Here is a 17,224-nt window from a genome sequence, read left to right on the forward strand (position 1 = left end):
TGAGCTTCTGATATTTAAAAATATCTAAAAGCTTAAAGGGTAAGAGGACAGTTTCACTGTGTTAAAAACAAAACATACTGCCCAGACTTGTCACAGTTAAATGAATTTGCTTAATGATTTCCAGGGATTTTTTGGAAATCTGTGTAAAGGATTTTATACTTTTTTTCCGAATGACCTGAATTTGAAGTTGGATGGACATACCCTCAAGGGAGTATCCTTTGAGAAGAACTGGGTTTATCTAGGGCTCTAGCAAAGTGTAGGTGCTATTTGGTGGTTGAATGAGTTGAAGTTCATACTGTATGTTTGGGTTATCAAGCAGATGCAAATGGGACCCACCAAGATTTTTAAATAAGGGCTTTAGCCTATCGGATTTTAAATAACTCAAAAATAAAGAAATCTCAGGATTTCTGAGTTCTCAACTTCAAGTACACATTGGTAAAAATTTATCCCTTTTTATTTTTTTTCATGTTTATTTTTTTGGTTTTTTGAAGGGGGAGGGGCAGAGAAAGAGGGAGAGAGGGAATCCAGCACTGTCAGCACAGAGCCTGACATGGGGCTCGATCTCAGGGACCATGAGAAAGCTGAGCCAAAATCAAGAGTCAGACGCTTAACCAACTGAGCCACCCAGGCACCTTTTATAGCAGTACCTGGACCCCTTCTCTCCCCATCTCTCTGTGTATGGATGTCTCTGGTCTCCTCCTCTGTCTCTGGTTCCTCCAATGGCATCATTGATTGGGAGACGTATAAGGCATCATATCTGCTGAAGTTCTCTGCCTTGAAGCTTCCTGAGAGACTCTGTTTAGACAGAAGTGAAAAGTCTAGGGGAGGGGACTAATTAGATGTGACCCCCCAGGCAATATGTGATGGTGGTAGTCAGTGACCCCTCCTGCCATGGCTCAAGGACAAGTGTAGATCTTTGAGTGTGAATGTCGGTATGGACCATGAAGGTGTGGGGACGTGAGCACGCATACACAGGAGCATCATGCACACTGGTGCCTTCCCCCACTTGGACTGGTGACTCCCCTGGTCTGGAGGGACTGAATTGCTCACTTTTGGAGATAAGCCAGCTCTTTCAGGCCACTAGGGATCATTTGCTAAAGAGACCCTGGTGGTTTGAAAAAGTAAATGTACTTCCCAAAGAGAAAGCCGCCCGTGGATTGGTGCAGACCAACTTCACATTTTGAATCCTGTGATTATTTCTTCAGTTTCTACATAGCTGCTAGCTGACCTCTTCAGAGTCAAGATCACTAGACTTTCATTTATCTACCTTTTTTGAATGGCACTGGTAAGGTAGAAATTTTGAAAACCAAAACCCCACTGTTTTTTGTTTTTTTGTTTTTTTTTTTTTTTGGTCTGATAAAGAAATGATTCTGACATCATACTGATGTGATAAACGACCAAGTGAGAAGATATGTCAAAGTGCTTTGTATACTGTAAAGTGATTTATAAATATTAGGCATCAAATTAAACTTGATAGGGTGGGGAGGAGCAACCCACCTGTAAAATCATGTTATTTGGAGGTGAAAATAAGATCAGTGTGCATTCCCGGAGCACACACCAGCTGGGAGATAGCCCAAGGCATATCGAACTATACACTAAGTCAGCTCAGGTTAACTATTCTTTCCAGAAGGTCTATAAACTGAATACACCTGTATGTAGATATTTCAGGTTTAACTAGGTCAATCTATGTTGTTACATTAAAATTTTTAGTAGCTATCATTTATTGAGTGCTTGCTGCATGCCTGGAAGTATACATATGTTATACTTATAGATGATTATTCTTTAATTGAAGTGGATTGACAATGGAGTATTTTTCCAATGTATGGATTAAGATATTAAGAGTTAGGGAGGTCGTGATTTGTCTAAGACCATGTAATTGGTGCAGCCAGATTTCAAACTGGGATATGGCTACCTTCAAATTTCCTTTATTTTGACTGTGTTCTACTGTCACTGAGTATTAACATATATTTTTTTTATGGTGATGTGTGTTTGTGTGAATGCAAGTGTGTGAGATGTTTATAAATTGCACAAATATTTTTCAGATATTTTATGATCTTTCAGATAGAAGATCACAGTATCAGATGACAATTTAACACAGGGATCCTCTCTCTCTATATATAATCACTTAAGCTATTCATTTGTTCATATAGGAACATATTTGTGTTTAATGTGTTACACTTTCCTGGGATGGAGGGTATAAGGATGAATAAGCTATAAAGTAGGATTTCAAAACACTCATAGTATAGAATTCTACAGGTCATCACAAAACAGTACAAGGTTTGACATGACAGAGGTGTGCATGAGGTGCTCTACATGCTCAGGGGAGAGCAGCCTCACTCATCCTGGGGGAAGTTTGTGTGTGTGTGGTGTGTGTGTGTGTGTATCAGGGAAGGCTTTCTGGGGGAGGTAGTATCTGATCTGTAACTTAATTAGCAAGTAGGAGGTAATTAGGGGCTGGAGCCAGGCAGGAAGGAAGGATGAGGATTGGCCTAGAGGGACAAACAGAACATATCTGCCAGAAATCACATGCTTGAGCACAAGGAATAGGTTGAGGAATGGTCCTCAGTGGGTGGACTGTGAGGGCTTACTATATGAGGCTAAGGATCCGAGACTGTGGGGTTCTGTAGGCAGTAGGGGGCCGTTCATTCATTCAACAAACATGTCCCAAAGTGTTGTGCACTGAGCTTGATAGACAGGATGCAATGGCGAGCAAAACTGACCAGTTCCTATCCTTATGGAGTTTATATTCTAGTGGAATCAAACTCTTAAATCTGGGAAGTGATTTGACTGAACTCTTTGAAGCTGGGAGGGCCTTAACAAGACCAGCAATCACCAAGGTGAAAAATGAGAGATTTATTTGTGAACTATTTAGGGGTAAAAGTGAACAAGATATGAGGACTGATTGTACGGGAGGTAGAGAGGGGGGAGCGGAGGAGAGAGGTGTCATGGATGGTTCTCAGGTTTATACCATGGATGCATGGGGTTATACCTACTAGGATCAATAAAAGAAGAATGTGTAGGGTGTTGATGGGGAGATGAAGAGTTTAGCACTGGACTTGTTGAGTGAGGCAAACATCCTTTCATGGAGATGGTTTAGCAGGTAGTTGGGCATACAAGTCTAAAGACCAAAGAAGAGATCCAGAGACACAAATCTCATGGCATATGGGTGATAACTCAGATCACAGTAGTGAAAGGAACTGTTTAAGGAAAACATGGAAAGTGATGTGAGGAATGGATGTATGTCCAAAATTAAGGCATAGATGGAAAAAGAATGGAAAAGATGGAGAGAGGAAAAATTATCCCTGGATGGCTTTACTCAGGAGGAAGGATCGTTTGGGAAGTTGCAGCTCATCTGTTAGGATATTGGTAGAACAGTAAATAATGAATGATTCAGTTTAGTTCCCTAAGCCTTGACCAAGTGCTGAGCACACACCATACATTATGCTGAGCTGAGAAAGAACAAGGTAGGAAAGATCCAGATATTATCTGTGCCCTAGAGGAGCCTGTGGTCAAGGAGGTCATTACCTCTGTTTGACCACAAAACACCTGTATAATTACCTCATAAATTAAAAAATGGCACTTGATGAACCTTCCTTATTATCGTTCAAAAACCCTTTATTTTCAAGCATTCTTGAGAAATGATAGAAGGCATGGGAGTGTTCAAACTGTTGCAGAGAGAAAACATCTCTGGGGAGAATCAAAGTGACTGCCCAGTGACTGCCTCCATTTATGACAAAAGAAATAATGTCTGAAGGACCATTGGCTCTCAATGTCGGGTTAAAGTGTTGACTCCATGATCTTGAAGGTCTTTCCAGCCCTGACTTTTCCATCTGGCTCTGTGAATGTCTCCTAGAGCACTGGTTCTCAGACTTTGAAAGAATCACACACCCCTTTGACAATCTGACGAAAAGTTATGGACACTCTCCCCAGGGGTAAAAATGCAAGTATGTCCATAAACAAAATTATTGTTAAAACAAAACACCCCTGACCCCCGAAGTCTTTAGGAGGTCTCTGGACTTCGAGTTAGGACCTCTCGTCTTAATGGATTTCCAATAGGAGAGAACATATGCGTCGCTTGCTCTGAAATTATACACATTGAAGAAAAAAGTCTCCTTGGGACTTAATTTAGAACCATGACTCTGGTTTGCTATACATCTAACGCAATACATCATTGATTTTATTCTGTCAGTCTTACTTTACAAGTGGCCCCAAGCAACTCACAACTTCACAGATATATGTGCATAATTGTATGCACATATTTTATTTTAAAAATAATAATGATGCTGTTTGGTATAACCATGTAGAGTCACAGAGATTCGTTATCATAACTGAGTTTCTCGGGTAGATGGGTTTTGGGGGAGTTTTTTCTGATTAGAGCTGTCTTACATATTTATGCCAGAGAGTTCATGAGCTATTTCTGATACTTAGACTTTAATCATGCTTAATGAACTGAACTAAACATAATTCTTGTTCTGTTTTGGTAACCTTGTGGATTTCTCCTAATGCTCAGTTTTGTGTGACTCCACCGTTCTTGAAATGCTAATACCCAAAATGCTAATTCAAGAGAGGACCACAAAAGTTAGATTTCATTTCAGAGAAGTGCACTCAGTCTTCACAGGCCTTTCTGGAAGAGGTGGAAAATATTGGCTCCTACCTTTGGTGAACACACAAATTTAAACATATAGGTTGCACGAAATTTGGATAAACCGAGGTGGAATCCAACATTTCTTGCATGAATGCCTGTATAATGTGGCGATAGCTGTGAGAAAAGAGGAGCCCGGCATCTAAGACCCAACACAATGAAAATGCAATGAATCGGAATGGCTCACAGATCATAGCGGAATCAGAATTTCCAGCAAGGAAAATCTTTTCATGGTGAATTAAGTGGTGGATGAAGAAAAATGGTGATGAAAAAAGGTAGGCACAGATCACAAACACTGGGCTCAGGGCTCACTGCTGAAGATTTAAGAACCTTAGCTAAAGCTATGCAGAATAGAATGTGGAAAATTGAATTTACTAAACAATTAAGCATTGAATTAATCTACATCCTGCACAGTAGAAAAGTGGGGGAGGGAGCAGAGCAGAGCTGAATAAATCAGTGGAGCTCATTAAAAGATAGTGAATATATCAGGTCTGTTGTAGCATAAAGGAGGACAGTTTCCTGTGTAACATGGAATAATTCTTGGGTTCTAAGTCACCTTTCTGGAATCCTAGTCTTAATCAGATTAACAAACATGCTTCTGATGAGGTTATTCTGTTGCTCTGTATTTTAGCTTGTTATCGGTGGCTTTTCTATTAATTACGAGTCAGATCACCAGTCAACAATAGTAGTGAGGGACAACATAAATAAAATGAGAGAGCCCAGGAGATGTCACTCGCAGGATCTCATGCATCCTGAAACTCCCACGGGTTCCTGCAGCCTCCCACATGCCTTGCCGGTCTTTTGTTCAATTACAGTTAATGCAATAGTTTGCCATTTTCTCCTTCTAATTATATTTTCAAGTGGGATTTGTAGCACATAGAAAAACATCCTTTTACATGTCGAGGCACCGGGGTTTTGTGCCTGGCATTGTCTGTCCCCTGGGTGCTGTACCATTCTTTCTGCAGAGCTCTGAATAAACAAGTCCCCCTTTTAGAGCTGCAGTTGTACAAACTGAAAATTTATGCATTAACTGTTTGCATTCTGAGCGTGCGTTCCAGATTACGTCTTCCAGCATGCATCTTCTGGCACGCTGCAGAATGTGTGTTTGTCCAAGGCACTTCTTTCACAGCACGCCTATCTTCCAGTCGCTGAATCAGCAGATCAATTAGCACTGTTTTTGAGAATATGCATAATGGGCGAGTCAAACGCACAAGTGGTGAATCTCTCTGTGACTTTATTTAATTTGGGGGGCTGTGTTAACCTTCCGGCCAAGAGTATAGAGTAGGTGGTGGGCAAGCATCCTTTTCAGGAACAGGGACTCTTCCTTTCATTCTTATACAGTGTGCCTCTTAGATGGATCTCTCCTTTTCTCTCTGTGGGTGTCAGAAACATTTTGATCTTCTCAGCCTTTCTTATCTTCTCTGGGACATGAAAATACTTTTCAGGACGTAAGCAAAGGGCACTTTGATTTTGCGAGGCATATTTAAAGCGTTGGGAGGGTCAGTAAACTTTACCACCACCCAGTCATGAACCATGACATCCTGTGACTGAAATGATGTAGACATATTTTATACACAAGATCATCCTGCCTCTCCACTAATAATCTTGAAGACAAATATCACTTCCCAGCCAAGAACCAGCTTTCTTTTCTGCATTATTCCTACTGTGCAGGATGACCAGTGACTCATAAGGCTGTTTTTGAAAGCTAGCACTAAAAGCTAATTAAAATCTTTTCTGGTGATAAACGGAGATTTGGGAGAAGTGTTGCCATGATTGTTTTCCCCAAGAATTTAATTTACTGCCAATTTTTCCTATCTGAACGTTACTTTCAAATGCACCCAGTGATAAGAAGCAACATCTGTTTTCCGTTCCATAGTACAAGAAGGCTCGGCATGGGGCTGAGTGTACACAGTCCGTGTGAATCTATTGTTATTCTCATTTCTTTTTTGTCCCCGTGCCTGGTCCATTTGCCGTGTACCATCCGGCAAACAGCTGACACATACTAGCTATTATGGACCCCGGCCTAATTGTAAGGTCTTAAAAGCTCTGCCATGTTTGGCTTCTAGGATGAATCCGGGGCCTCTATAAACCGCAGTGGTATAGACCACCGCTCTTATTTTGCATGTTCAGAGTAGTAGCAGACTGTTGTGCCAGAGGGTTTGTTGACGTTAAAAATATAGTCAGAATCAAGTGGCATCATTTCTCTTCCCCCCTCCCCCCTTCTTTGCCTGGAATGTTTTTGTTTTCCTTGGTAATAAAACATACAGTTACTTACAGAATAACTATCTGTAGATATTATTTTCGCTAGAGGCAGAAACTGGCAGATTTTAAATGTGCCAGTGCAGCTCCGGGCTGGCACCGTTTGTGAAGGGGAACGGGAAAGGTGACATGGCTGTCCGTCCTGGCCTTCCATTGCATTGTCATTGTCCCACGGGAGCCCCCGGACCGGTGTTAACAGACCACTCTATTTGGATTTCTGATTTGTGCCCCCACAGCCCTCTTGGAACAGAGATCACGATGACACGGCATCCACTCGTTCAGGAGGAACCCCGGGCCCTTCCAGCGGTGGTCACACATCACACAGTGGGGATAACAGCAGTGAGCAAGGTAGGAGAGGTGATCTCACTCTCTTTCGCTACTTGTTTCATTTTTTAAGGGCTGAAAAACCAGAAATGTCTAGTTAGTGACTATTTATACAGGTTTTCTAGAACATGAACCCCTTACAGTATGAGAATCAGCTTAGCTTACCCTCCGGACCCTTTCTTCTTCTGTGCCATTCTAGCTGCCTAACTGTCTGTCATCTGGCCACCTCCATAAAACAGGGCCAGCGAGTTGACTGAGGGCAAGATTAGAGTAGATTAGAAGTTCGAATGTGCGTGAACAGTATGCCACTAATGCCCTGCTCTACAAGTAAGAAAAGTATTATGATTACTTGCCCTTTGAGGCTTTTCAAGAGATCGTGAAGAGACACCTTCCAAGATTCCAAGTTAACGATGTCTTCAGATGCTTAGAAGCCAGTGGGCCTTTTAGGGACTCACATTGGGCTTTCCCTCTCCGCTGGGCTGAAGACATTTTGCTGGATTTACTTATCCGAATCTCTTAAGTGCTTGGCTTCATTGCAAACTGACTACAGGGAATTAGGAGGAAATGAAAAGAAACCAGATCAATTTAGCTTGTATTGTTCCTTGAATGCACATACCTGTGTGTGTACTTGGGTGTCCATGGATGTGCACGTCTGACTGTGGCTAGTAGGAAATAAAGTTTAAACATAAAGTTAATCTTCAGCAAACAGGTGACTGAGTGTTCAGATGTCTTTCTTGTACTGCCTTTGGTGAGATTGACTGCAGTGGTATTTTGTGTTCAATCAGTGCAACCAAAGCTTTAAAGAGTATTCTCCATCTGATTATAAAAAGACGGCTTTATTGAAGTTGAGTCTGAGTCCACAGTAGAGGTGCCTACCTTAAAATCTGGTTTGATGATCATGTTTCATTGGAGTGCCATTAGACAACAAAAGAATTTTGTTTTCTTACGTAATTGGACCGTACCAATTAGAACTGCAAAGTCTAAAATGAATTTGACATAATTCATTTGGAAACAACACCAAGAAAGTTCTTTTTTTTTTAAGGCACGTGTATGTTCTTTGGACTGGGAATAACTTCTACACATAGAATTTGAAGCATTTGAAATACTTTATTGTTCAAAGAAAAATTGCTGACTTCACCATTTTACTATAAGACTAGTAAAAAGCGGAGCCAGAATAGTAAACTAGTTCAGAGCTGAGGCTGAAACAGGTAACCTCTGACCTCTGACTTTTACTGGAAGATGATATGCAGCATAAATCCATGGGGCCTTTTTTATTTCAAGTGTGTGTACGTACATGTTATGTGTCGCTGCTCACAGCGCTATAGTTAAGGGATGGTGGCACCTTCAACAGAAAGCCCTATTTTCAACTCAGACCATGAGTTTCAAAAAAGGTGACAATGGAATATAAATACTTTTTTCCTGTATTCCAAACTTGCTACGTGGGGTCATAGCCTCTTGTTTTGTTTGTTTGTTTCATTTTCTTTTTCATTTCTTGCTTTTTAAAACACACACACACACACACACACACACACACACACACACACACACATATCATCTAGGAAGAGGCAGGTAGCATAACTGTTGCTTTGAAGGCTTGCCAACTGCTGAAATGTACTTGAATTTAAAATGGTAGCATATATGTTTTCTTAAACATAATCTGATAAAAGGATTTTGAGAGGGCAAAGGCCCCAGCCCCGTTCTTCCCCTCTGACATGTCACAACAGGGAATTAGGAATTGTGCATGTTTCTTTTTCCTTCAGCAGGTGTTCTCCAAAGGCCAATTTAATAAGGAGTTTGATTGTAACCAGGAGACATCTCTCTTTCACATTACCTGAGTTGGCTACTTATGTCGTTTCTCTTGATATTTTTTCACAGAAGTTCACCGCCTAATCTGTTTTTTTAAGAATTTTCATAGAAATGATCTCATTTGAATGAGCTCAGTTGAACCTTTCTAAAACAATCCTGGCCCCATTTGACAGATGAGGAAAATAAGGGACGGATGTAGTGAGCGATTTGTGGAGGTCCAGGTGCAGCGTCAGACCTAAACTTTCAGTCTCCTGATTATTTGTCTGAGATTCTTCTCATCATGCCCTCTTTCCTGGCTCTTCACCAAAGAACTAAAGACAATGACTCCCGCGGTGAGGTGATAGAAGCTTTCTGTGCAGACTTGTCCCCCACCCAGCGGTTTGATCATTGTGGGTGCGGGAGCCCCTCCTTTCATCTCACCTGCCCTTCTCTGTGGCTTCTGGGAGGCGGGTGGTGTCCTCCATTCAGCCCTTGCTAAATGCCGAATGAGGCCCGCAAGTGTCGCCACAACAACTTCTGTGCATTTCCATGCCAACCGCAACCCTTCTAAACGTTTATGCATCTCTGAGACCTGTGGAGCTGGGTCTTTGTGCAGCCTTCGGATTAACTGCGCACAGTGGCTCTTCCATGTTTTTCCCGCCTGCCTTTTCTGGCAGCCATGGATGTGTGAGCTGTGCCAGCATTTGGCCCGTAGTGCATGTCCTAAATAGTTATTTACACAGTTTGAGTCCATTTTAGTCAACTGGGTAAATAACAGCCCTCTTCAAAAGATTTATAAATCCATAAATATGTCTTTATACATACCCAATAGACAGAAATAACTCAATCTGTCAAGAACATATCCAAAGAGGTGTTTCCCCCACAGACAAGAGTAATACATATTTTAAAACTTTCTCTCCTGTATTATTTGTACTGTTTCTTTTTCCTCATTCCTTTTCATTTTTCACCACTTCATTATGGCACCTGTGGCACAAAAAAAGAAATCCCTGGGCTCTGGTCCTCTGCTAAATAACCTTATCTGTGCGCAAAGTAGGCATATAATAGGCCATATCTCAACCGAGTCCTGTTCTTTTGGACTTTCAAAGTAAACAGAATAAAATAAGTCATTCAGGGAATTTGTAATGTTCTGACAGATTTCAAAATACAGTGACAACTCCTAGTTAGCCTTCCAGCCAGTTGGGGATTTTGAGTGCCTGATGATTTGCCAAATTAGCGGCTGTTGTGATTGATAGAATAGTTTCAATCCAAATTTTTACCTAAGCATAAAAAAATAAAACAGAAAATCCAATCCTGGGCACTCTAAAAAGAGTGTATGTGAGATACATAATTAAGAAATTACTAAACATTCTTCTTCTTCAGGGATTTGATGTTTGTTCATGATTTACGTAATACATCTTTCCCCCAACTCAAATTGTTTACGATGGTAACTTTTCCTATGGTATCTACTTTCATTTGATATTAGCACTTGTGGACATTTGTAGGAAATTGATTCTTTCATAGAAAAACTCCTTTAAGTTGGCATTTAGAAGGCCAGCCTAACATCTGTATTTGGTTGCGGGTTCTGCCGCTGTTGCTATGACATTGATTTTGTGTACTCTCTAACTTCCTCAAAGCACTTCCAAAGATATGAGATTGAATTCTGATTTTATCCTTGTCTATTATTTGCCCTCTTCCCACTTCAGAAGAGAAAAAAGTAAAGCTCAGAAATATTGAAGTAACTGTCAGAGTCAGCTCCAGGATCCGGTCTCTTGCCTTTGCTTTTGTTAACTACTTTAGGATGGGGTGTCTTCACGACCCCAAGCAGAGTCTCATAAGATGAGGTACACACTGGCTAATATGTGACTCTTCCCTGTATCTTTTTTATCCTACCGTGTGCGGCTGCCCTACTAACCATAATCAGGGTCTACTCTAGGAAGCATGTGGTTTGGAGCTGGAAAACACCAAGCACATCTGGTGCCTTTCTCCGCTGTATTAGAACTCCTCCCCAAGAGGGCTGCTGCGTCACTCTACAACTCACAAGCACCTTTAGCTATGACTGACCACATTTTGAGTTTGGGCATGTCTTCCTTTTTTTGGTTCAAAGTCAAAAGTGATGAATATATGATAGTAATAAAATAATGCAATAACATATTAAGGGCTGTCCGTCAGTATAGGTATTTCCATCCCTCGCTTTGTAAAGGAGATCACAAAGGCTCAGAGAGGCTAGGAGACTTGTCCAAAGTCCCATACAGGTTGATAGGTAGTAGAGTTGGGACCTAAACCCATACAGTGGGATTCCAGAGCCCAAGTTCCTAACACCAGCATCCTCTAGTGCTTTAGTGTGGCTAAGAGTGGAAAATAGATCATTGATGGACATTCTTTCTGTTTACCAGTTTGAGGTCTCTTTCCCCAGTGTCTGTACTAGGCCTGGCCCTGTCTCTGCAGTGGTGATGGAGCTGCGAATAAGCCAGAATCAGCATTAGCCTCAGGGGGGTTATACTCTGCTGGGGAGGGAGAATCTAGTTTTTTGTGTTAAGTAGGATGATTGAGATATTTACAGAGGAGCATGATGATTGATATGATTAATTTGTATTATGTATTAAGAGCCTATACCGTTTCGCTCATTCACAGATTTACTGAATGGAGAATAGGGGCATACAAAACAAATAAGGACATTTCTCTTGCAGAGCATTGCCCATTTAAAGCTCATCTCATTCTCCTCTTTTGTGAGGAAAAAGAAGAAGTAGTATTTCTATGTTGAAATTTGATGTAAAACATTTCAACTCTAAAGGAGTTTAATGATTGCTGAAGCCTCTAAAACCCACTTATGAACTTCTCCTTTTGGGGGTAGGACTCAGTTCAACAATAGTATCTTTGCTCCCACTTAAAAAAAAAAAAAAAGCACGACCAGCATGTTTCTTTAAAGAGGGATAATTGAAAAGCACTGCTATTTCTTTATAGTAATGTGTCAATAGTTGCAATGCCTCCCGGAGTCCCTCACCGCCCCCCGCCCCCCAACACCAGCTTTTGTGAGTTCAGGCAACCTATAGGCGAAGGCAGTCCCATTTATTATTGAAGGGAATCTCAAGGCAGTGGTTTCAGGCTTTGGAGGCCAGCAGGCAGAGCTGGTTGGTGGTGGGGGGCGTGGGGAGTGGGGCGAGGGGCGGTGGGGAAGGGCCACATTATGTTCCAGATGACTAAGCAACGATTTATATACCAGCTCGCCTTTTTACATGAAGAAGAAAAGTAATAACAGCCCAAACCCGGGCATTTGAAACAGTCAGCTGTCCGATGAATAATGGGATAGGTGGGAAGGAGCGCTCTGATTGGATGTCTTAATGAGCACATTTCTCGCAGAGTTTGGGCTGCAGTTCCCCTTGACCTTTGCCCTTTATTGACCAAACTGACACTTCATTTTTCACATACTTCCAATTATGTCTCGGCTTAAGTGTTGCCCTCCCTCCTTTATTTCTTTCCTATGGACAACTTGAGAGTGGTTGAGGCCACAGAAGATATTTTAATTTGAAAAACTACCGTAGCAACTCGGGCTTGGGACGTAATCTGTAATCGGCAGTTTTTCAGATGAGAACACAAAGTGAATACTGCTGGTTTAGAAACAGTTTTCTTTGCTTTTTTTTTTTTTAAATCCCACCTGATTTTTAAAACATGTTTTTAAACATTTTTAAAAATGTTTGTTTGGGTTTTTTTCATTCCATTTGTCTGTTGGTCAGGGTAACTTGAATGATCTATTTTCTTTCACACTTACTTCTTAAGCCTTACACTTCTGCGGGGACATCTTGTATTTCAGTGGTGCTGTAATGCTTTTTGACTAATACACTTTGGAGAGAAAAGTAAAATATAATTGTGACCGTAGGCCTTAGCCCTTAGACCATTGCAGCCCCGTGTGTTACTTTAGTTACATTTAATGTCGGACTGCAAATTAAAGGGTGGCCTTTGCATGTAGTGGCAGGCAGAAGAGGAAAATGATTTCCTGATGGGAAAAGTCAGGTGTAAAAAGGAAAGGGAAGTTATTATACTCAGCAAATCCCTGTTATCAAAAGGTCCATATCATTAACTTATCAAACACATTGAACGAGATGGAAAGACAGAGAATTGTTTTCCCAAGAACACCCCATGCTGTCTATATTCACCTTTCCCTTTATTGACTCATCAAATGTGAGTAACCATCTTCTGTTCTCCATTCTGTTGACTTCTAGCATCATGAAAGCAGGTCATCTTAAAATAAAGAAAAATAACTTCGTCATCTAAAAAGTAGTAACTGTGTATTTAGGGGCATGAACTTGGCCATAGGTGTTTTCACAGAAAGTGCATCTTCTGACTATTAGGCAATATTGCTGGTAAACTTGAGGTCAGTGTTTTTCATCTTAAACAACTGGAAAATGTATTTGAAATTATTTACTCCCAGACATATTTCCCTCCAACACAGAAGTATTTGTTTCAAAAATGGATGAAGTGTTACCTACTTTATTATGTAGCCCTCTGGCATATCCATGGCATAATTTTACTATAATATGGTAATAAAAGAATATGTAAAAGGCAGACAAAGGTTCTGTCTTTTTCTGTAAGGTGACCTCTGTTACCAAGTAACTGCTTTACTTATGAGCTTATTAAAAACTCAAAAAATGAGCTTTTCATACTTCACAGGCATTGATGTGAAAATGAGCTGTCCTGTGAGTAGTTTTCTTGATCATTTTTAGAACAATTGATTAGCCAAAGAGCTCCTGTCATTAGTTGACATTGACTGATAGCAATTTGTCACAAGCTCTGAAGGTCAGCTAGACAGTTGGAGTTTCAGCCTGCCTTTGATTGACCTTTACTGATTCCATCCTCATGTGATTGGCTTTGAATAGGTCTGACCCTCAATTGGAAAAGACAGGGCATTAGTCAACAGGATAATTTCTTATATTTTCTGTTGATTGCTCATTTTTATGTATGTGTGAACTCATGGTGTGGATATCTTATCAAATTTATACTCTAATTTTTGAAATTTAAAAGGCATGATACTTGTTAAGTATGGCCTTAAAACCATAACTCTGTTTCCCTTTTGGTTTGCAACGTTATAGTGGACTCGGTATGTGATGTAGACTTCGCTACTGACACTTGCCATTGTCACCTGTGCAGATACTGGAGTTTTGTTGCATGTGATGGAAACATGCATGTTGCATGGAATTTTGTGGTGGCTGTCGTGGTTGTCTCTTAAGAGATACCAACTCCAGTGGGACTTGTAGAACTTCTGAAATTACACCCCAATTCTCTGACTCTCCTAGAATTAATGATAGCGGTCTCTCAAGAATCAGGTGATAGTTTTAAATAAAAAATGAGTGGTAAAGAATTATATGAATAATGATGCTGTGTCAATTCATCATTTGTCTCTGCAGCCAAAAAGCTATGAAAACTTTTTTAAAAAGTACCTTCTCCGTTTCCCTCAGCCTGCTGTAAATTAGAGAAAGCCTCTCTGGCTGTCATAGCATTAGCTTTTCAGTGGGAGGGGGACGTATTTTCTATTGTAGAGGACTCAGACTTAATTGTTCGTAACACTCGGTTCTTTCTTTCCAAAACTGTAAGGTATTTTTCCCAGATGCATCACATATAGAAGAATATAGCCTACTCTCATATTAATAACATGGATTTTATTGCTTCATGTTAATAATAAAAATGGTGACCTGAGCTTTAAAAACCCAGATCTTAATGTGTCGTTATTTAATTATTTAATGCAGTTTCCTTCTAAGGCCTTTCTTTTCTCTTATTCTCTCTCACTTTCCCTTCTTGATTCTGCATTGGGTTTTAAGCTATAAGCAATAACTTGTTTTTCAGGTCAGCCTTCCTAGGCATTCCAAGGCTACCACACACAGCCTGGCACAGCTTAACCGTGTGTTTCGGTTTCTACCCAAGAAAATAAACCAGGAGAGAACCCATTGTCCCAGGTGGCGGATTCTTCACCCTGTGTCATTCTTGGCAAGGTAGAAGCAGGGAAGTTAATTTTAGGGAAGTATCCATTTAATGTAGCCCAAGGAGATAAAAAGAGTTTAGAATTGTAATTGTTTTTGCGGAGGAGCGAAAATATTATCACCGAGTTGTATTTAAGAGGGCGGGGGGAGTGTAAATTTATACATTCTGGTCAAGTCATCAGAAACGGATTAAGCACTTACTGTGTCGCAGGTGCTCTGTAGGGGGCTATAAGTGCCAGCAGGTCACAGTGTTTGCCCTCAGGAAGTTTGTGTGTGCTCCCAAGAGCATCAAGCGTATGTAAGTGGGATATTCTCTAAATATGGACTGTTCCTAGGGAGCTGGAATAGCTGGAATGAAATTTCACGTTGCTAATGACCCAGACGTGGTGAACTCTGTGATCAGGGCTGTTGACTGAAAGACCAGGTGGGAGCTATCTGGCCTAACTTGCAGAGGGACATCTCTACTTTGGTCCTCTGGCTGCTGCTGAAGAGGCTTAGCATCTGGCAGGCCCTGTGAGGTCCACTTTGATCCACAGCCCACTGGCAGGAACTTTGTTCAGCCCTCCTGCATAGCCACTCGGCCACTCGGGGGCCTCCACTGCCTTCAACTAGTGAGGTTATCGTTGCTTTCTCCACCATCAGTCACCAGACTGCTGACTTATACTGATCCTTTTCAGAGAACTCTGACATTCTGGGGGAGAGGGGATGCCATTGGAAAACTGGTAAAGTCAATGGATACCTTATCAGGGTAACATTTTTATTAATGCATAAAATAAAATACATAGGACTACAAGGGAAACCAATTGTATTGAAATTCACCTATCAAAATATTTTTAAGACAAATTATAGTATAATTATAGAAGTGCTTTATTAAATATGTGTTAAATAACAAGGTCTAGCTGTAATTCTATTGTCTACCACATTTTTGAAATAGTGATGAATGTAAACGATGTTTTAAGATCTTTGGAACAATTATATTGTTATATGTAAATATGATTTCCTTTGGTGGCAGAGTTTCAGGTCCTTCTAATGGTTTCCTGGTTTGTTACTTACCTAGATATGCACTTGAAAGAAATTTCAGTTAGAGGTTAGTGAGAATAAAATATAATTTTTTCCCCTTCTGACTATATGGATCTTCTGATTTCTAACCATGGACCCCCTGGTGGGGGAGGGTCTATGTAGCCCAAGTTAAAACCTTCTAAACTTAATTTAAGTGTCCTCTGCAGGAAGTATTCTGTAAACTCCCAGATTGGAGGAAGTAACCCTCTTCTGTGTTGTCATGGTATCCTGTGGCATATCCTTTCTCATATATTGAAGTGAGCCATTCATGCATCAGCCTCCCCAGGATGCTTCCTGGGAAGGGACTATGTCTTGTTCATCTTTAAATCTCCTGTGCCCAGAATAGTTATGGGCACGTGGCCATTGGTGGGTAATTATTTATTAAAGAGGATTGGGAACCCTCTCATGCTTTCAAACTGTGATTACACTACGTTCTCTCAGCACTGATTTCTTCTGGGTGCCAGATGGCTAATCACATTGCAATCTCAGTCAAAATGTAAATAGATACTGAGGTCTTACCTGTCCTGACTCCCAGAGATACATTTTAACAGAAGCATTCAAGAAAAGATTCAATGGATAGTCCTTTCAGAATTGGGGGTAGATGGGTTTGGGGATGGACCTTAAATCATGCTGCCCACATAATTGCCTGCTCTGCTTACTCCTACTCTTGGGTACCATCCTCTGACCCTGAATGGGCTTCTAGTAGAGAATGGGTGGTGACTGGCAGCAGCATTTTAGTATCTTTTAAAAGACCTTAGGGTAGGGTTAAGGATGAACGCTGAGACAGGACCCCCTGTTCACCCTGGGAAGATGCTTTTATATCTATGCCATTCCCCGCAGCAGACATAATTCCATCCCGTGGGATTTGATAGTCAGCTCTGCTCCTGAATTTCTCTTTTTCCTCCATGAATGCTAGCACTAATTAAGGATAGTGGTAGAGGTTTTGGCTGTTGGCCTAGCGAAAACTAACCCAAACAGTAAATTTATGCCAAGCATTTTCCTTAAAAAGAGGTAGGCGTTGTCTACCTCTTACATTGATTGGTCCCAGAAGTGTAGTTGGTAAGTTGGGTTGTGCTCAAGTGTCTGGCTTTGTGGATTAGTTCAGTCTTGCAGATAATTTTCCATAATTACTTAACCTAAAAGCATTCTGTTTGATTAGTACAATTAGCTTTGGCTTTCCCCATTT

The 17,224-nt window shown here is 40.9% G+C and overlaps 1 protein-coding gene across 6 annotated transcripts in view; it reads left to right on the top strand.

Annotated features, from left to right (window-relative positions):
• The window catches only part of MEIS1 (Meis homeobox 1), a 145,244-nt gene that overhangs the window by 30,880 nt on the left and 97,140 nt on the right, over positions 1-17,224 (top strand). For all 6 annotated transcript variants that reach the window (XM_027072320.2, XM_053200679.1, XM_027072323.2 and 3 more), the window contains one exon: positions 7,138-7,249. In XM_027072320.2, the coding sequence (XP_026928121.2) occupies positions 7,138-7,249 (112 nt within the window). The remainder of the gene's footprint in view (positions 1-7,137; positions 7,250-17,224) is intronic.

This window comes from Acinonyx jubatus, chromosome A3, assembly GCF_027475565.1.
Source record: "Acinonyx jubatus isolate Ajub_Pintada_27869175 chromosome A3, VMU_Ajub_asm_v1.0, whole genome shotgun sequence".
NCBI classification, from domain to species: domain Eukaryota; kingdom Metazoa; phylum Chordata; class Mammalia; order Carnivora; family Felidae; genus Acinonyx; species Acinonyx jubatus.